The following is a 21,397-nucleotide window of genomic DNA, read 5'->3' as shown; positions in this document are numbered from 1 at the left end:
TGGCGGCGGCGGGAGGAGGGCAAGGGCAGCGGGAAGGGGCTGCGGCAGCTGCTCTTGCGGCGGCGGCCTCGGCGGGTCTGGGAGGGGGAGCTGGAGAGCGGGGCGATTTCAACCCCGCCTTGACCCGGAAACGATCAGATCCCTCCCCCTCTCCTCCCCCGTGCAGACCTCTTGCGCGCTAGAACAAGAGAGAGGTTGAGACCAGTGTGGCTCTGCCCAACGCCGTTGGGTAATACGAACCATAGAGAGGAGGCAATGGGAAGTGAGCCAAGAGCGCTGGGTAGAGCGTCTCCAACGGCAGAGCGGCAAGGTTCCCCCCCCTTCAGGCCGCGTGCGGCGTAGTCTTCCAAAAGCAGCGTGGCTCTATGTATGGAACTATGGAGAGGAGGCGCGGGAGGCGAGGGACGGGGAGAGAAGAAAGGAGGCAGCCATCTACCGATGTAGATGCCTGCGTGCGTATTTGAAAAGCAGTTCCTAGCTTTCTCGCCGCATGATCGGGGGGGGAAAAAAAAAGTAGGAGCGGCTTTGGTCAAGTTTCAGAAGACAAAGTAAACAGGCAGTTTTCTGAGACAAATCTCAAGAGGAAGCTTAAAAAATGCTCCTTTTCCAGATCCTGGAGTGACCGAAACAGAGCTGAGGCCCCACCCTATAAACACCTCTGCTTTCTCCCATGTAAATAAGGCTCCCCACCTACTCCCATCGAGGAACGGAGACGCGTAGTGCTTCAGAGCACTGATGGCCCGAAGGCTAAAACTTGGGCTCTTGCTGACTTTCCAACACATATCCCACCGGTCATAAGGGCGAGCTTTTCGCATGTCTGCTGCCGCGATTCTCTGCACGACCTCTCTTGGAGTAAGGCCCATTAAGTCTGATGGGTCACTTGCAAGAGGCAGAAAAGAGAGGAAGAAAGAACGTGAACTAAAATTGCAAATTCTCTATCCGACGTGTCCAGGTTTCTTGCTGACTTCTACACACGTGTGTTACTTTATATATGGCCTGCCTTACCCAAAGACTTGGAATGGAGAGCATGATTATAAAACAACCATAAAATAGTGAATTAAAATACGATGTGGTAAAATCACGATTTTTTTTTTTTTTTGCATCGGCTAGCCTTCAAAAACTGTTCCCCATTCCATGATGCTGAAAGATGCTCAGGCATCTCCAGGGGAAGAAAGGTTCACATGGGCAAAGGTTAACCCTAAAAGAAGCATCAGAACTTCCAAGGAAGTGCAATCTCAGAAACTGATCTTGGAATCCCTCCCATATACCCGAGGCTCGCTCACACTGTGGTTGCATCGGGGACAAAGGAAAGAGGATCAGCAGATCATTTGAAGCTGAATCCTGACTTCTAAAACAATGCCATGGCTGTCTTGAGTCCTGGAAATCACTTAGAAGACCTTGCTCTGATGCTCTGCAGGCTTGAAAAATTGTTGGTAACATTTTATTATTATTATTATTATTATTATTATTATTATAACATTTCTATGCCGCCCCTTGCCAAAACCTCGGGGCGGCATAGAAAGTTTATGCTAAGAAAAAAATACAGTTAAAGTTAACCATGTGTTGACATTTATTTATTTAATTTCTATACAGCCCAGCAGCTGAAGTTCTCTGGATGGTTCACAACATCAGCCCCATTTAATCAGTAACTGAGATCACAAGGTTTACTTATTATATTTATATCCTGCCTTTTTTCCTGCAAGGAACTCAAGGCAGCATGCATAATCTTGCTCTCCATTTTGTCCTCACAGCAATCATGTGAACTAAGTGATTGACCCCGAATCACCCAAGTGAGCTTCATGGCTGAGCAGGAACTAAAATCTACATCTCTGGAGTCCCAGTCCAGCACTCTAACCATTATGTTGGAGCCTCTTAAGCAAGGTGCCACAGTTGTAGAAGGCCTCAGTCTGAGGAAGGCAGCCAAGGCACAGAAAATGTGAGCTTTCAGAGAGCTATTGAAACTGAGTCTGAAACTGGTTTGAGGAGATATTTATGTATTTATTACATTTTTATACCACCCAATAACCTGAAGGCTGTCTGGGTAGTTAACACGATCAAAAATATAAAATAGACACATCAAAACAGGAAAAGCAATAAAATCACTAGAACGAGCAATAACAACAAAACCACCATTGCCATATCAAGTTAAAAAACATTGGCACAGCAGTACGATCCAACAGGGCCACTGTCACCATAATCAAGTTAAAAATAGAGGGACAGTAATGAGGTGACTAGATGGAGTTGCTGAAGCAGTCGGCATGAGCTTGGGTGGACTCCGGGGGATGGTGGAGGACGGGAAGGCCTGGAGGAATGTTGTCCATGGGGTCCCGATGGGTCAGACATGACTTCACAACTAGCAACAACAACAACAACAAACAAATGATATAAAACATAATAGTAAAACTAAAGTTTAACTACTAAGTATGTGAAGAATTAAAAGGTTTTCAGCTGGCGCTGGAAAGAAAAGGATTTTCTTTCGTCAGGAGCATTTCTCTGGGAAGCTGATTCTATAAATGGGGTGCTACAACCTAAAAGACTCTTCTCTGGTCATCATCCTCCTTACTTCCCTCTGAGAGGGTCCTTAAGAAGGACCTCAAAAGATGATCTTAAGGCCTTGGGAAAGGCCTTATTTAGGGAAAGTGTCGTGCTTATTTTATTGCATGTTTACCCAGTGTGTACATTATCTTGGTTGAGCATTCTAAATACTCTTGATGTGGGAGCTCTGTCCCCAAATCCCGGATGTATGAAGGGCAGTGATTTAATCACTCAGTGACTAAAATTTAGGGAGGAGAGATTGCAAGGGACCAATTACCAAAATCGTATACTACCAAAACAAAATCCATGATCAGAAAGGCAAAGAAGGTCTTCTCACTCAATTGAGACAATGACCAGGTTTGTAGCTTGTTATGACAAGCCAAAACACAGAGAGTTGTCATATGAAATATGCATTTAAACAACACTCAGCTCTAAAACAGACCATGGGTTGTTTAACTCTCCTTTAACCCATACTTGTCAGCTTCACATGGCGCTACAACCACTGAATGAGAAATGTGCAAACAGCCTGCTTGTAACAAATGCCCATTTGGTTCAAAATATGGACCGTGCATGTCTGAGCAGGAAAAAAGAGCCTACAACTTCCAACATGTCCAAGACAACTTTGTACTGGGCATTGTGGGCCTTTAAAAAAAAGACTTGCATAGAATTGCATACTTAATCAAGTGTTCACATGTGAAGAACTGAGCTTCATAAAAGCTTATGACACAATCTGTTAGTCTTTAGAAGTGCTCATTTTGTGGGGCAAGTGCTTAAGATATATTATGGAGGTGTAAATAAAAAGGACCCCTCTCTCCTTCAGTGTGCCATACACCTGCCTAGAGGGCAATTGCAAGAAAATAGATACCTGGGCATAATCTTTACTCATGCTGGGGTATGCATTTGTATGTAACATGCAAGTTATATCTGTGCAGGAGGGAGCCATGTGTGAAGCAAGACCTGCTTGGGATGCTTCACTGCAGAAATCCTGGGGTGCACATGCAGAAATCAATGTGAGGAGGTGACAGTGGCATAAAGCAGATCGGGGAGGATGGGTGTGAACAGCTTTCCTTATTTTAACAGGTGTTAACTCATGCAGTTGCTGCAGTGTCGAGCAGTTTCAACTTGCTAATTTATTCTCACAGGAACATTCAGCTATTCAAGGACATGGGATACATCCTGCTCTTTTCAGCATCCCTGTTGCAAACAAGGGGCCACACCTGACTGCACAGGGAGGATATGAAAGTGTTCCCTAAAACCAGGTTGAAGGAAGCCATTGTTTTAAGATATAGCACAAACAACTCTTTACTAAGACTTTTGCACACGCTCATTTTAAAGTAACGCTCAAAAGACTAAAGAAATCTAAGTGATAAAATTGCAACAAAATCATTTTAAAAAGGCAACCAAAGCAAAGTACAATATGGATTAACTAAAAACAACCATTGGCAAGATTAACTAAAATTATTTTGAAGCTCTGGAAGACCTTTTGATACAAATAACATTTAGGACAGCCCTTGCAAATACATGCATGAAAGCTGCTAGCCTGCACCTAAAGGAATGGCATTAGCTCTCTTACCCTCACATATCTATGTTAAACCAATGGAACACATGGAACATGAAGTTAATAGAGGGAGAATAATTATTTCCCCATGAGCTAAGGTGGGCAAAGTGCTTGATCACTTGGAGGCCATTCTTATTTACCAGGTGGCTAGGCAGGTCGCTTTTTGTAAGACCGATTCAGAGGAGGGGTGATGGCATGAGCAGAGATGCCTTAAAATATGCCTTTTTTCCTCTCTCTGTTGCTTTTGAGGTTCTGAACCACCAGGCCTTTAGATTATTTAGATTCCTAATCCATTATATACTACATATTGCTCATTCCATAGATGAGCCCAGTAAGCAACCTGTATGTTTTCTGGGCCTATTTTGCAAGAATGACTTGGGAAAAGGTACAGCGGGAAAATGCCTTTCTTTGTTGACAAACTCGATCATGGAAATAGTGTAAATCTATGACATGACCTATTTTGCATCAGAACAGGATCAGTTCCAGGATTAGCCCGGTCGCTTCTGTAATTGCTGTTATCCAAGAATTGAATTATAACAGCAAAATGTCAAGCTGAAATAAACAAGCAGAAGATGACTCATCCTGAGACACAGTCATGAGCGTGTTGACAGTCATGATCCGCTAATGAGCGGTGGTATAAAAAAGGCAGTGTTTTCCCATGCTTTGCAATGGAGTCGGTGAATCTCATGTATGCTTTCACTCACTCTGTATGTTCCACAAAGCTTTTCCACAACTTATAGCAAGAAAGAGCTATAGAATTAAAGAGCAAGGAATAGCTTTTTAAAAAGCAGCTCAGTAAACCCAATTATTGCAGTGCGTTAATACACTTTGTGTGCAAAAGAGCGTTAAATCTGGTTTAACGTGACAAGAAGCCTGTCAGAAAAGTGATTTTAGATGTTTCACATGAGAAACTGAGGGAATGAGCATTTTGCTTAAGATTGCGCAGTGAGTTCCTAGCAGAAGTGGGCTTCAAATGCTGAGGATGAAGCACAACACTCCATCGCATGGTGGGCAGATAGTCAATTGCCGCATTTTTCAGACTTCAGCTTCAAGCATTCTTGACTATTATCCAGGCAGGCAGGGTGTTCTGTGAGCTGAAGTTGAAAACATCTGGAGAATGTTTGACCTGCCCCTACTCTAGCAAATAGATCTCCTTGAGGACTATTCACCTGCACAGTGCAGAATGACTTTAACTGCCTGGGAATCACTCTGCACTGAAACCAGTGGGGCAGTGAAAGGAGGTATTGTGGTCCAATCCTATGGAACCAAGTCTGCAGAAAGATGTGGTGCTGAACCCAGGTAGCGATCTGGCAGGGATGCAGCATAAGTAGCAAAGGGGCAAATTCACAGCAGTGTTCAAAGCCTTGCTTTTGGATACAGTAAACGAAGCAAAAAGGGGGAAAAAGTGTTGTGAGTACTGTATTTGTGTACCTGACAGTTGTTATCACAGGGTAAGCAATTCCAGTCGTTGGGTGGTGGCAGTGGTGATACAGAGGGATCTGTGACTTGGACAGACATACCACAGGGTCCATCTAACTCAAGTGAAGCACCGATTTCAGTAGGGAAGCTCAGCCGTTTCCATCTACTACTAGGAGTAATATGTATATCCTGCAAGTACAGGGCTGAAATACTGTAAAAATCAGCATCTCTCATGGAAATCAACAGGACTTAGATAGGCTTCACTTTGTCCGCGCACTTTTCACACAGGCCCTTTTAATGCTACAAGTTCCAGCCTTGGAGAAATGGGATGAAAGTATTATTTATTAAAACACCGCCCTTCATCAAAGCAGATTTTAGGGTGCTGGGCATTTTAAACCCACTTCCTTTTCATGAACATGCTTTCTTCCTCTCCCTCATTTGTTCTTTCTTTTGTACTCTTTTAGAACAGTGAGGCTGTGGGCAGGGCCTGCCTTATCTTTAAAGATCCATACAGCATTTAAAATATACTCTATATACTTTCAAAGTTATCAATCATTTCACAGCAGTGGTGAGCACAAGAATCTCAAGCAGATATCCACAACCTGGTATCTTCCAAATGTATTGGAGTCTAAGCCCCACAATTCTTATTCAGCATCCCTGTTGGGCTGGGGAGGGTGGAAGCTGGAGTCCAAAAATACTGGAAGGTACCTGGTTGGAGAAAACTGATCCAAACACTGAGCAGCATCAGAGGGGGACAGCTGTATGCAGCATTTTGGTCACTCCACCAGGAATACAGCATCCATCCATTGTGCTTGCTAGGCAGACCTGGGTAGAGGAGGCCCAATCTCCATCTTGTAGCAAATATCGCTGGGAAGGACTAAGAATATTAAATTGTTAAATTTACCATTTTCAGATGATGTATACATTTTTCCCCCAACGTTATACCTCTGGATTTTAGAAGTAGGGAAATAAACATGTCATCTGAAAATGTCTTAAGAAATAATCCAGTCCTAATAAGCAGCAAGTGGCCAGAGTCATTTCAGGGACAGGGTGAGAAATGACACCCTATACTTATGAAAAATCATGAGAAATTATACCCACTTTCAGCATGCTGGCAATGTTTTCATCCATGGTGTCTGAACTTGGACCAGCTGTTGTATCACACCTTGGAAGCTCCAAGTCCTTGTTCCTCCGCTGGCAGTGGAAGAGCCCTATTTATATTAGCATCCTATCTATACTGGCTTTTCAGACTTAGCTAGATCCTCCCCTATATGCAGAGAACTCTAGATCTGCATCTATGGTTGACATGACAAAACCTCAAGTCCAGGGCACACGGGACCCTTGCAACCTTTACTGCTTTTGGAATTAATTTCAGCAATTGCTTACTAGCAATGTAATGAGCCATATGGGAATCTGGCCCGCCTTTTGTGGTGGTGGTGGAGGGGACAATTTCTAGTGGAGGTTGAATCTTGCAAGGAGGATTTCTGTATTGGTCTTTCAGGTTGCCCTCAGATCCTCCTATAAACATACCTTCTGTTTGGTTCTTCCTTGGCTCCCTTACATCCCATGGAAACAATTTTTGGAGGAAAAATCAATGGCTAAAATAGACATTTTCCAGGACTGTTTTTTTCACCAGTGTATTATTGATTCCAAGACCTCCGAGGCCCTGTACATGAACAGTAAAGCAACCTTTTTCCCCAGATAAGAACCCAGGAAGGTGGACTGTGTATCAACATTAATTGGCCATGCAGGCACCCCTGTGCAGCTTCTCTGCCCCTTGGTCTTCTGGTTCCCTTCCATTTGTAGTGACTTCAGGAAAAGACGTTTGTATCCATTTTGCAGTGGCTTTTACATGCCTTTAAAAAAAAGCTGAATGGGCCAAGCACATGTATGCTTCTTTTTCTGGCTGGCAAATGCCCAAGAGCTGCCTTTTAGAAATGGCAAAAGCCATTTGATGAGAAAAATAGCCATGGTTCTGGACATCACAATCTGTTATCTCATTTCTAGCTGACCAATACAGGAGTTTTCTATGAAGTGAGAGGCAGCTGCCTGGCAAGTAGGACTAAATTAATAATCCATTTCTATCCAAAGGAAGACATGACTGTCATTCTTTTTTCACTTTAAAAATGCACTGTTTTCCTTCCACTGAATTCCAAGCTGACACACTCTAAATCTGGCAAAGGCCAACACTGTGGCTTCTTCACAAAAGTTTGAATGTCCTGGTTTGTATAAATCCTTGAAGCTAGTGCTAATAACAGAACCAACCACGGCTTGAAGCTAAACAGAGAGAAAGCTCTATCAAACCCTACAAGTTAGAGACCTAAGTCTCAGGGAAAAATATTACTTTCTACAAACACATTTGACTTTAGTTCTCTTCTTACGGTTTAATTGTGAATTTTCATATAAAGAGCAACACAGCAATTCCATTTAACCAAAATCTGTTTTCTGAGACACAAGCAACAAGGAACAGATATAGGATAGACAGAATGGGACACAATACTTCGTATGGAGGGAGGGGAAAATTTACAAAGTAGGATACTATCAGTCATAGCAAGACATGGTCCTCTTAACAGGCAACACACTTTCCTATGGACCACGAAAGGGCAGAGGGTCCCTGAATAGGACATTTCTGCAGGCTGCACTCAGCTTAGCCTGGACAGCCTGCAGAGTCTGCTGAGACACGTACTTGCCATGCTTTTTAGCAGGCTAGTGAACAGCTCCTTGTATTCTATGTTAGCAAGGCAGCCCATCTGGATATTATCTAAGCAGCCCATTCCCCACAGGGCACCAGCAACCTGGTGAGAATATGGCCTTTCCAAATGAAATGGTTTGGAGCATTGCACTGATACATAAAATGTACAAGATTGTATTGCATGCTCTCGTAGTAAATCTTTCCAGTGCTCCTACGTGCCTCAGATCACATTCTATTTTGCACCAAAATTGCACTTGTGAATGTAGTATGACCATCGAACAAACGGGAGCTACCAGCTCCATGGTGTAGTTTTCCCATGATGATACTTCCTGGAATATGATCAAACAATTTCACCCCCCCCCCACTGCAAATAGTTATAAAGAAATCATTCCCCTAAATCACATAAGAAATCAGTGGAGGCGCCCAAAGGTAGACAGTTACTCCCAATCAAACCCATTACTCCATCTTGGGTTTCCCAGGTGCAGTTTACAGATAGAACAGCCTCTCCTTTCATTTGCCCAGCCAGTGTATAAAGGACAATAATCATTTGGGGGGAAGGGGGTAAATTTTTAAAGCACTTGGGCCAACTGAGATCCATCACCTGGCAGTCAGCCCTGAGCCTAAAATGATCATTTGATTGGACCCACTAACTGCCTGCAGAAAACCTCACAGCTTCATTGAACTGGCTGCAGGAACATGCCAGTAGCTTTCAGAAGGCCTGCAGCTGCGATGTTTGCAGCTGCACTGCCCGTACGCAGAAAGCTTGTCCCACTCTGAATTGTGAAGGTGCACAAGCTGATCTCACCAACCCTGTTTAATCAGAAACACCAGACCCCCATTGTGCTCTGCAGGAGATTCCCCGTGCCATTGGGACAAGCTTGACATTTGGGCCAACTCCTGAGGTAGGAGGAAAGGCAGGCAGGTTTCATTTACATCCAGTGACATGTTCGGTAGATTATAGTTAGGATGGAAGCAGGAGGTGTGGCGCAAGGAGCAGTATTTGTGGGATGCAGCCGGGAGTCAGGCAGGGGCCTCAGTCAGAGTCGCTGCTGCTGGAAGATGAGGAGGAGGAATGCTGTGAAGAGGAGAAAGGAAGAAAAACACATGAGACTCCCATTTTACTCATGGCCACTGAACTCCGATCAGGGTTCAGTGAGACACCTGCAGGTGCCCAAACAGCTCTCCCTTCCCTGCCCCTTCATAAAGGATGGCTTGAAGATAACCTGGGGAAATGTTAGGGCAGTGTTCTTTCTCTCATTTTTAACCTCCAGCCTTGCTCTTTCTCTCCCTTTAATCCCTTTGACCTGCTCTTTCCCCTTCCTCCCAGCTTTCAGCATTGCTGTTTCTCTCCCCTTTTACCTTGCTGTTCCTGCCCCTCCTAGCCTCTAGCCAGTTCCTTCTCTCCCCTCTCCTCCTTTGCCTCACTGCTTCTCCCTCTAGTTTTGCTGTTTCTCATCCCACCCCTTTAGTCCACTGTTCCTCCCACGCCCAGCCTCTAGTTTTGTCCTTTTTCTCTACCCCTTTGCCTCCAAGACTTGCCCCTCCTCTTTGCCATTGCAGCCTGCTTGCTCTTCTACCTCTTGCTCTGCTCCAGAAAAAGGCAGAGGTGCTGGGCTCTCTGCCAGCCAAGCCAGCCGGTGGGAGCAAGGACAAGAAAGCGGATGAGGTGAATGAGCAGCTGCTGGCAATGGTGGCGGGAAGGCAGACTCTCTGAAGGAGGGGGCCTGTTGTGGGTGCCTAGCACAAGGCCCACCTAAGCCTGGAGCCAGCACTAACCTCGGCTTTCATACATTCAAGATGCCAAGCTGCAGTCCAAGCAGTGGGTGTGAGGAGGAGAGGAAGCAGCCCTGTGGCTACTGCTGTGCTTCATGACTCCCTGCCCATTCTCCAAACTGGCTTTTCACTGAACTGGCTGGTTAAGTAAACCCGAGTCTCGACAGCATCAATGCAACGCCATTTAACTTTATCTGAACGGCTGCCTGACAACATATGCTCTCTAGATTACTGACCACCTTTTAAAATGAAATGTAAGAAATACTTAACTGGGCAGCTTTCTTCTCCCCAGCAGCTCGGGGAGTGCTTCTCAAGCCCCTGAATCAGGGGCTGGTTTTGCACAGCCCTTCCCTTCACCAAATGGGAGCAAAGTCCTCTGCCGGCACTCAAAGAGCAACTCCTCAAGGTGTGCACTCGCCCTGGAGCCAGCCCTGCCCAACCCTCACACGGCTCAGTCGGGGAAGGCAGAGGCAGGCAAAACCCTGATCCCACAGCTCAAAGAGCTGCCCATCAAGGCCCAGGTTTGGTCCCGGGCCAGCTTTGCACCACTGAGAGGGCAGCAAAGCTGGCTAAAGCTGCTCCCTGAGGCGATGGCTATTTTTCCCATAAGGGGGCAGGTGCTTTGGAGAGGGCTTCACCTGAGACCCTTGCAGGGCAGATGGGGAAACCTGGTGAGCCAAATTCAGCCTGCAGGCTGAAAGTCCCCCATCCAGCCAACCTCAATTGCACATGGCTTAAAGCGGCTTGCTGAGCCTGGCAGGCACAATGTCCCTTGACCACAGGCAAGCAGGCCTCCTTTCATCTCTCCCCATGGCAACAAGAAGTCCAGCATGCCCTATGTGCACCTAGACCTGCCCCCTCCTCCCCACCCTTCCATGCCATTCCACAGACCTTCCCATGTGGCTTGTGGAGTTTGTGTGGCTTGTGCATCTTGTGGGCCTTCTTCATCTTCTTCTTCATCTTCTTGGCAGCCTTCTTATCCATCATATGGGTCCCCATGGCAACACCCCCGGGCAGCAAAGGGTTAATGCCCATTCCTCCAGGCATACAAGGAGCATGTGGGGGGCAAGGGCCACCAGGTGGGACCGGATAGCCAGGTTGGTGCCCAGGGTATGCTGGTGGCGGAAAAGGATGTCCTGGTGGGTAGGCAGGTTGCCCTGGCATCCCTGCTGGGGGGACAGGATATGAACCACCAGGCACAGGGGCTGGAGGGAAGGCAGGATTCACTGAAGGAGGGTGTGCAGGATTGTAGCCAGCTGGGTAACCAGGGTTGGGAGGACAAGGTGCTCCAGGGTAGGCACCTGGCTGGCCTGGAAAAAGCAGAGGAGAAGAGGCAAAGGAGGAGTACTCAGCTGCGAGAGGACTCAAATCTTGCTGCAGCCAACCCTTCCCCCACAGGCATGCAGATTGCCTAGACTGACTGCCACAGAATCCATCCTCACGGGACACCTTCAGACAACCCATCACGTGACCATGGCAAAGCCCACTGCAACAAACCACCTAAAAGGAGTACATTTCAGATTGAATCCCTTGAGAGACCTGAAGCAGCTGTCTGAGCAGCTGTCGGTGCAGGGAACCTCACCCGACTGCATCATTCCCAGGTCTGCGCAAGCGGAGAATCCAGCCAAGGTTGGGTTCTTGGTTGGGCTGCAGTCGCAGATCTTACGTTCATAGAAGGGCCCACTAGCTCTTGCACAAGCAAAGGAAGAGTTGCTCTGCTCGCACAGCCATTTCTTCCACTAGCAGTATGTTAAATTTAGGCCAGAGAGGGCAGATAGGGGTTTTTTTTTTTTTTAAGCACATCACTAGTAGTGAATGTCAGGGTCAAAGTGGCCGCCTGTGATCAGAGAGTGCAGATGATGCCTTCTGCTGAGTCACTGAAGACAGCATCTCACGTCCTGCAAGCACAGAGTTGCATCTGCAGAGAGAAACTTGAACTAAGCTGCTTCTGCAACAGAAAGAGATCAAACCTAATTGTGACTAGACATACTTATTAAGTTTGGATTCCACTTTTAGATGCCTGTTGCTCACCTCTGGCCAGGACTTCCTTCACCAAACAATCAGAGGAGGTACATATCAACTGAACTGCAATGTTGGGCGAGGCGTGCCAATACGACGGAGCTTGGCAATAACTTAGTCACCTTTTTAGAAAACAATACTTGGTAGTTATGAAAATCTATGACTACAAGCAAGTGACTCAGGAGCAAGCACACCCAAAACCCTTCTCAGAAATGGCCAATGCGCATAAAATGCCTCCAGTCAGCACACCAACTAAGCCGAATGCTATGTATTCTCTGTGGAAATGGACTCTACAGAAACCCATAAAATCTGCTTCCTTTTTTTTTACCTGTATTGGGATTCCACATTGTCTTCAAAGAAAGCAAAAAGTGTCACCTGAGCAGAGAAAGACACTATTAGTGCAAAAGTTTAAATTTAGAAGACCAGTAAGATTGCATAAATCAATCCTGGTGGACAGCTGGGTGGAACAGGATATTCTTTTTTTAAACAGAGCAAAGTCTATTCCATAAGGTTAATTTGCTGGCAACATGTATGGAGACTTAATGGCACCTGAAAGATACAAGACTAACAAGCCCAGCCATATACCTTGGACTGCAACACTAAGCCCCCTCACTCCCAAAGTCTATCAAGTTGGCACTTACTTCTGAATGGCATGCACAGGATTGGGCCTTAACTCGCCTGGAAGTAATTATTTCTACTACTAAAGCATTTACATTGTGTGTAGGGAGGGGGGAGTATGAACACACAGGCATTGTTACTGGACAAAGAGCTTTACAACACTTTGTTCATCATGAGAAAATACTATGGAAATGGTCATATATTTCCAGGGATGCTGAGGGCAGGGGTGGAATCTTGTCCAACTATCCCCAGCTGAGAAAAAAGTTTCTCAGAAAGCTGAGCTGAGAGACTCCCTCTGTAGCAGGAAAAGCAGCTTTGCAAGGACACCTCCATGTAACTGCAGTCATTCTAGATAGTGAACCAGGATTCAAGATCTTCCTCTACCAAGCCCTTTGGAAGACCATGACTAAGACACTCTGTCTCAGCTTTCTATTTTTCATAAAACTGGAACATGGACTACTTACAGGGCTGCTGAGGGAAGGAGGCATTAAAGAAATATTGTTTACCAGTGGAAAGGCTTGGGAATAGAGCAGGCCTCTGCATTAACCTCAGAAGTGGAATCATATGATCTGTCTATGCATCTATATCCCAAGCAAGCATTTATTAAAGTACCACTTTAAAGATGGAAATCAAGACCACATATGAAATTAACTTTAAATCAAAACTAACTGTTAAGGAATATTACTTTTTTCATTAGGATTTAATATAATCCATTAGACATTGCTGGAACAACAGGCTGGATACAAATCCTCGCTCAGTTATCAAGATAATTTCATCTGTAAAACTGGAACAAAATTGGGGGCAGTTTTTAGAAAAATGAGTAGGATTATGAGATGAACACAGTTATCACTGTTCATCCTTCAGACCCAGGATTGCTTAGCACAGCCTAAGTCTCATTTTGCCTAGTCCTAGGGTATATTCCAATGCAGTTTTCAGTGAGAAATGGCTGGGGAACAGTGGGAGCTGCATGGATTATTTCCACCTTGACATGCCCAGGATAGCTCCCTTACCACCTCAGATCTCTCTTGCCCTTGCTTCTATTGCTATTGTCTGTCTAACACTCAATTCAAACTCTCTGAGCAAGGCCTACAACTTCTGCATATCTCATATAGCCATGTCAGAATTAAGCTCAAGTGAGGCCTGTAACAAAACACTGCAATACTGAGAGTTCCAGTTGATGATGCCACCCAGCCATCCCCTCTTCCCAACAAGTTTTCAATTCCTGCAATAGTCAGGCCTCATTCTGGGCCCATTGAGCAGGCTCGCTCCTCCTTGAATAGTTTTGCATTCTCTCTCCCTTGAGATTTTTTTTCTTTCTTTCTGATCTTTTGCAAACCTGGGCATTTCAAGCAGCTTGTCCGCTCCCTCCTTGTGCAAAGAACATGCCATGCTGGCTACACAAAGGATCCACAGTAGGCAAACTAGAATTTGAATATAGGATTTTTGTACTACTTCAACTAAGAGCTTTTGTAGAGCAGGAGTAGGTAGGAAGTAGATCTCCAGAAGTTTTGTACTTGAACTTCTACAATCCTAAACACTGGTCTTGCTGACAGCCTTTTCTGCCAGCTGAAATCCAAAACACCCAGGCTAGAATAACGGGATAAGAGGCTACAAAGTGGACCAGGGTGTCTCTGGTTCAAATCTGCCATGAGACTGGGCTGTAAGAGTATAACAAAGTGCAGAAACGCTCTCTAAAGCGCTATACAAACGCTAACATAACTGTATCTTGTACTAAGAGGATTAGGGGGCAAGACTAGGCATATTTGGACAGAAAAAAAGTTCGGACGACTCCCAGCTATACAGGACTGTTTCTTGTCCACACATGCCTAGGGCTGCACCCTTACCGTCACTCAGCGGTTCAGAGGAGTGCACGGATGCTTTAAGTCCAGCCAGGATTTCCTGGAATTTGTACTCTCCTTTAAGCTTCCAGCGCCTCCTCCCAGGGGAATCCCTTGGCGGGGTGTCCCACGAAGTTCCAGGGGAACTCACGCCCTGGCCGCGCGGACTGTAGGACCCCAAGGCAAGGCAGAAAGCAGCTCCGACGCAGAGGAAGGCCCCGCCCCGCCCAGCATAAATCCCCCGAAGAGCAAGCCTCCGGCCCCACCTTCTCCTCCGGAAGCCCCAGCGCCTTCTCCGCACTCTCCGCAGTTCTGCCGCGGCTGCTTCCTGGACGCCTTCTTTGCACGGGGCCCCATCACAAAATCCCTCGGCTCATTGGCGCATGGGTTGCCTTGCCCACTTCCCATAGGCCACACCAAGTGGCCATCAGCGATTATGTCCCGCAGGCAGGGTAGGCGGTCCTTCCCCTTACATTCAGGCCGAGAATGCAGAAACTAAAGGGAAAAAAATATTAAAGGGGCTGAGCAGGCTGGATAGGCGGGTTAGAGACTTTAAATAGCTAGGGCTGCAATCGTACACAACTACCGGGGAGTAAGTCCTACTGAACTCAAGGCACTTACTTCTCAGTAGACATGGATACGATTGTCCTGTAAAGGTAAAATGTTAAAAGGTAGCTTTGCATTCAAAATAAGGCTTTGAATATTAGGTTTCTTTTCCAAGGATCATATTTAAAAATATATGGCTGGTTCAGAAAATGTGTAGCATGCAAGGAAATGCACAGCGATTGTTAAAACATATATAGAAATATTACAATCTCTTAAAATTAGCACAACTCTGTACTTACCAACAAATTGGGCAGCACACTCAGGGAACACTGGGATAGTGAAATGGGTCTATAACAGGTGTCTAAAGCATGGCACAGTTGGCACCTCTGGAATACCAGGTGGAGAGCAGTCCGTGAGATGGGCAGCACCGTGGAAAAAGCCTGCCCTGGTGGCTGCAGGAGTTTGATCCGACTTCTCTGTACTCTGCTTATTCCCAGTACAGGATGGCACACAGTACATAGCAGATCCTGGTACAACCAACAAGGTACAATCAACAAGATACTGATGCTTGCACAGGTTTTCCAGGTATCCTGGTCCCAAGCTGTACACAGTTTTATATGCTAACAGCAAGATCTTGACCTTGGATCAGCAGGGATAGCTAGCCAATCCAGTTGCTTTTGTGGTGGTGTAATACATGCATGGCCAAACACTCCATACAGCATCCTTTTCTTTTCTTTTATAACTTTTCTTTTATAACTTCTTTTATATCGTTTATATTTTTTATTTATTTTATATTATTAATTTTAATTTATATTGTTATTTTTGTATTGTATTGTATTGTGTTGTAAGCCTCCCCGAGGCTTCGGCAAGGGGCGGCATAGAAATGTTCTAATAATAATAATAATCCTAGTTGCTATATTCTGCACTAGCTTCTGTTCAAAACAAGCATGAGGGTAGTCCCACATCAAGTGCAACAGAATAATCTAAGCATGAGATTACCCATGCATGGACTCCAGTGGCATCTTAATACTCTGCACAAAACTGATATGTCAACATCTGTAGCTGTTTCTTGCTACATAAGCCACTTGGGCCTCTAAAGATAATGGGGAATCCAGGAACACCTCCCCCCCCCCCCGCGATGTGCCATGCAACCCCCTTTAGAAGAGGCAAACTCTGTCGTTCCCAGACTTGGCAACCTCCCAGTCTCCATCTTTTCAAGATTGAGCCAGTTTATAAGCGGCATACATCCCATTCCTGCATCCGGGCACCAGTGCAGAACACCCCTCGCCTCTCCTGATTCCGGTGTTTGAGAGCTGGGTGTAGCAAGCCAAAAAGCAGCAGCCATGGCCAGGCAGAAGGAAGGCACAGGCCTCCAGGCCAGCACCATTCACAGTTGTGTAGGAGCAGAAATTCCAGTAGGAACAACCAACATATGCACTCAGCCACTTTTTTTTTTTTACTTTCTTCAGAGCTAGAATAATTTGCTGTGGAAACAAAACAATATCCATATACTAAGTTAATGAGACTGAAATAAGGCTGATAATACTGGCTACGTTCCAACAGAACTTTGGCTGAACAAATGTACTTAAACGATACAGATCTTTATGCCCCAATCAAGTCGCTTTATTTATTGTAGCTGGTAAAGATTAAAGGCACTCACAATTGCTGTAAACTCTGCACATGATGAATTGATTTCATTGGCATGTCCAACGTTGCGTATCTCTTCTGATAAATTGTAAAACTCTATGGTCCTGTGCAATAAAATTGACCTAAGAGCTATGAGTCATCCAAAAGAGCCATGCTGGGCCAGACCAATAGTCCATTCAGTCCAGCATGGCCCGCAGCCCCCCCCCCCCCCCCCCCGCAGGATGGGTGCAAGACCTCCGCCTGCCCAAGCTCCCCAGCAACTAGTGTTCGCAGGCAGGCTGCCTTTGAGAATGGAGACAGGACGTAGCCAGTGAGGGAAGCGGTCTTGGATAGCCTCCCCCTCCAAGAATTTGTCCAATCCCCTTTTCAAACCATCCTGATTGGTGGCCATCACGACTGCTGGCGGCAGGGGATTCTACATAGTTAATTAGTGGAGGAGCCCTTCCTTTCATCCCACCAATCAGCTTCTAGGGATGACCTTGGGCTCCAGCATTATGGGGCAGGAAGAAACACGTCTCCCCCTCCACTGATATTTACTTATTTAGCACTTTTGTATATGGTCTCATAGCCACATGGCTCTCTAGACGGTTTACATAATAAAAACCCAACAATAAAATATCGTAAGTAACACACTTAAATGCAATTAAAACCACACTATCAATAATAAATAACATAACATCATAGCAGAAACACTAAATAATAGTTTAACAGCGGATTGGAATTATCTTAAATGTCATAATTAAGAACACTAAAAATTGCATTAAAATCAAATTCCAACTAAAATAATCAACAATTAAAATACTCATTGAATAAAAATGGCACAAGGACACAAATGGATTGATCAGCTCGGGCTGATTCACCAACAATGGCCTTATTGGGACAGGCAGAGCCTGGCCACAGTTGTCCATGCTCTGGTAACTTCTCGTCTGGACTGCTGCAATGCTCTCCATGTGGGGCTGCCTTTCAAAACAATCCAGAAATGTCAACTGATTCAGAATAGGGCAGCACACCTACTAACAAGGCTTGGCGCACAAGCTCATATCATGCCAATCCTGTGTTGGCTGCACTGGCTGCCAGCTGAAGTCCAGGCCCAATTCAAAGTGCTTGTTTTAACCTTTAAAGCCCTAAATGGCTTAGGGTCAGGAGATCTGAAGGATTGCCTCCGCCCATATGTTCCTACCCATCCAGTGACAAGAGTCCTTCTCAGGGAAGCTCCCACTAAAGAAGGGGGGCATGGTAAATGGGAGAAGGGCCTTTGCAGTGGTGGCATCCCTTCTCTGGGATATGCTCCCCACTCCTGGTGCCATTGTGATTATCCTTTCAGTGCTAGGCAAAAACCTTTTTATTCACAAGATACTTAAAAATGAATGGATGGAACATTTTGGATATTTATATTTTAATATAGTTATTGTTGCTGCTGTATTGTGGGGATACCTTTTTATATGGAGTTATTGCTACTTGGTATTGTTCTTAGCGCCCCATGTTTTGTTTGGGTATTTTATTTTTTGTATATAGAGTTTTAATGTTTGTAAACCACCCAGAGAGCCCTGTGGATTATCGGGGCAGTATATAAATGCAATAAATAAATAGATAAATAAATGTCCCCCAAATGAGATTTAGGATGGAAAAGATGACAGGGCTCTGAGGGGGCCAGGTATCTCCTTTACAGAGCACAATCCTCTAACTGGGGGTGTCCCTCTGCCCTAAAGGGTGTCCAGGTCCAGTTTAAAGAAAAATGGCCTCCTAAGAAGGGGAAGCAGGTGGGGGCTTGACATTTCCCATCAACACGTAGCAACTGGGTGGCTGATTGAGAAGACACACAGGTCATCTATTCACAGTCTTCACCACGACGGTGAGATATTGCATTTCAGTTTTAACTATGGGAATTCTAAATACGCATCTATGCATACAAATTAGCACGTGCAAACTGTTGTCCTCTTTTGGTCTGTGACGCATTCCCCCCTTTTCAACCAGGAGCAAGCGGCCACCCTATGGCACGCCTGAGCCTTTAATAACGGTCCAGAAGAGAGAATTTTGGTGGGTGTAGCTTGTCATGAAAGCGACATCTACGAAAGCTCCCTCTTCTACACAAATGTGGAGCAGAAAATAAAGAGAACTCCGGGTTTGGCTGCTCTGCGATGCTCTCCTTTTAACCTTCAGCTGTCAAGCGGAATTGCATTCCTGCAGCCTCGTCAGTGGAGAAAGGGTGACTTGTTTCTGTGTCATGCATCAAGCTGCTTGGCTGGAGGCCAGGATCCGCCAGAAAGTCAGGCCTGTGTCCTTGACGCAGGTGCATATATAGGCAGCGTCTGCTCTCCATTCTGAAACCTACAATCTTATTTATAGCTGGAGTCCGAGACAGAGAAATCACTTCTTAAAACATAATTTAAGTGAGGACATTTCAAAACACTGGATGCTGTTTTTAAACTGTTATTGCTCCAACACAAGGTCAGAGGCAAGCAGGATTTTAAACATATCCATGAAGATTTGCTGCAAACTTTAAGAAGGCGATCAAGTATGATACATGGAGCATATTCTAAGGGCAGAACTAAATAGGATGGTGCAATTTTTAGATGCTGCTAAAAGTGGAAGGCTTGTGTCAAGCCGTCCCTCTTCTCTCTCTCTACAGTGTGTACCTACAGAAACATGCGAGTTGGCATTATTGCGTCATGGTCCCTGACCCCACACGTCAGACTGGAGCCAACCTTGTGGAACAAAACATGGATGACCAGGCGTTACCATGTTATTTGAAGCATGGCAGAGGATTGGTCTTTTCAGCACCTGTGTGTGTTCCTCATTGTAGGAAATTCTAGCCAAAGCAAGTGAGCTCTGAAAGAGCACACTTTTCAGAACTCGCGTGCAGAACCTGCATCAAAGGCCCACACCCAGCAAGAGCCCCTTGGCCCCGTGGTTCCTCTCCCCCATTGCAGCCCGCCTGTTCACCCTGCTTTCTCTTGGAAGCGGACAACAGTGGTGCTGCGGAGGAGCAAGAGAGGCCACTGCCCAACTACCCATTTCCTATTTGCCTAGCAAGCAAGTTGGCGTTACCAGTGAGGAGGAGCAAATGGCGCCGGAGCTGGTGAGACAGCCAGCTCCCCCGAGAAGCCCCTGCACGGAGGGTGCTTGCCCAAGGGCCCTCCGAAGGCCAGAGCCTGCCCTGCTTGGGCCAACATTTGAGCCTACCAATACCGGGGCACAGATAGCATGTTACCACGCCTGGCGTTCTCCCTGGCCAGCCTTTTCCTTCTCCCACAGCACAGTGCTGTGCCTCCAGTCCCGAAGTCCTCAGAACTGCGCCCCAACCGAGGCTATACGTGACTGGACAGGTGCAGCTCAGCAGCTGGCAGCCTACTGCAAATCACCCAGCGGATCACAGACAGCCACCTGCCTATCTTCACATGCAATGCTTTACGCAGAGAAAACATAAAAATAAACACAGCCTTGCCTGCAGGCTTTCAACTGAGACAGTACAGGGAAGAGAGGCAAGGGACAAAAATAGGCTGGCTGCTCATGCAGGGCTCAGAGAGAAATGCAGCACCACAATGGGGGACAAAAGAGGATGCAGATTTGCAGCAAAATTGCATACGCTCATGCATCTGAGTTTAGAAATTCCCTGTATAGTTTTTGTAATTCATCTTACCCTAGTGAGCAAGACTGTGACCAGGTGATGTGCATGCTTGCTTAGTCTACTGTCCAGGTGTTCGCTGTCAACAGGCAGCTTCAAGGTCCCTCCCTAATCTCCCTTCCTAGAATTCTTTATCTTTATGCCAAACTTAGACAGGAGAACCCTGCAAAGAAAGAATGCTTTCAAGGAGCAGTTCCTTGTAAATTGTAAATGAAGACACTATCTGGCAATGGAGTGGGGTGGGAAGAGTGATTTAGTTCCCCTGGGAGGGAAGCAGAGAAATGGGGAGCATGCAAGAAACCTTCCAGATTTGATTGCCTCTGCATTTCGTGGCTGCTCGAGTCTGGCGCTGTGTCCAGCAAAAGCTGGCAGGGGTCTGACTTCCTCTTGCAGTACTCCACATGCCAGCTCCCCCAGACAGCCCACACACACTTCATGCGAAGTTCTCCATCAACCACGACTGATCGTGCGTTTTTACTCATGTCTTCTCACAGTCACACTGAATTCGGTGGGGCTTAGTCCCTGCTAAGTGGTGACAGGATTGTCGCCTGTATGTTGTTATAGGACTGCAGCTGATGACGTGCTTTGCTTTTTTCTTCTTTTTTTTAAATCAGGGTTACTAAACAGGGCATAACATATGAGGAATGTGAAACTGGTGGTAAAGCATGGAGTGGTGGGGAGGAGAAAGGGAAACATTCGTGTGGACTTCACAACCGGAGTAATACATGCACCGTACCTAAGGAGGTGGCAGAAAACCATCCTGTCCAGGGTTTATGATGACCACGCTGTATCACTACTGGTGCAAAAGCGGGCAATTTTTCCTTATTTTGAGGGCTACACTCAGAGGCAATCTCTTGCAGAGCATCAGCTGGCCGTGGGTGGAGACAGAGTCACACCTCTTTCTCTCCACTCCAAGGTCATCATGGCTCCACACTCTTTCCCTCCCTCTCATGAATCTCAGAAGAAGAAGAAGAGTGTGGGGCAGAGGGGGTGGCAAAGGTCTTAGAAGAGAAAGACAGGCAGCATGCACTGCGCTCCCTCCAAGTCACGGTGGGGCTGCTGCAAGGCCACAGGGGCTAGCCCCACCCACCGCTGTCGCCATGGACAGCTGCCACCCCGCTCACCTC

General features: G+C 46.1%; 1 protein-coding gene across 2 annotated transcripts; it reads right to left on the bottom strand.

The window, feature by feature from the left end:
* Positions 1–7,870: 7,870 nt before the first annotated feature.
* Positions 7,871–14,777, bottom strand: PRR13 (proline rich 13). Of its 2 annotated transcripts, none has more exons than XM_044443228.1 (4): positions 14,719–14,777; positions 12,325–12,371; positions 10,869–11,287; positions 7,871–9,279 (listed from the first exon to the last, which is right to left on the bottom strand). In XM_044443228.1, exons 2-4 carry the CDS (start codon positions 12,341–12,343, stop codon positions 9,238–9,240), a joined length of 480 nt encoding a protein of 159 aa, XP_044299163.1. In that variant the 5' UTR covers positions 12,344–12,371; positions 14,719–14,777; the 3' UTR covers positions 7,871–9,237. The 2 variants fall into 2 exon arrangements, with proteins under 2 accessions (XP_044299163.1, XP_044299162.1); XM_044443227.1 differs by lacking the exon at positions 14,719–14,777 and adding an exon at positions 14,459–14,644.
* Between the last annotated feature and the right edge of the window lie 6,620 nt (positions 14,778–21,397).

The sequence above is a fragment of the Varanus komodoensis genome, unplaced genomic scaffold, assembly GCF_004798865.1.
Source record: "Varanus komodoensis strain SLA01 unplaced genomic scaffold, ASM479886v1 scaffold41, whole genome shotgun sequence".
Lineage (NCBI taxonomy): Eukaryota > Metazoa > Chordata > Lepidosauria > Squamata > Varanidae > Varanus > Varanus komodoensis.
Note: the sequence above shows the minus strand (reverse complement) of the source record. Positions and strands in the feature narration are given on the sequence as shown.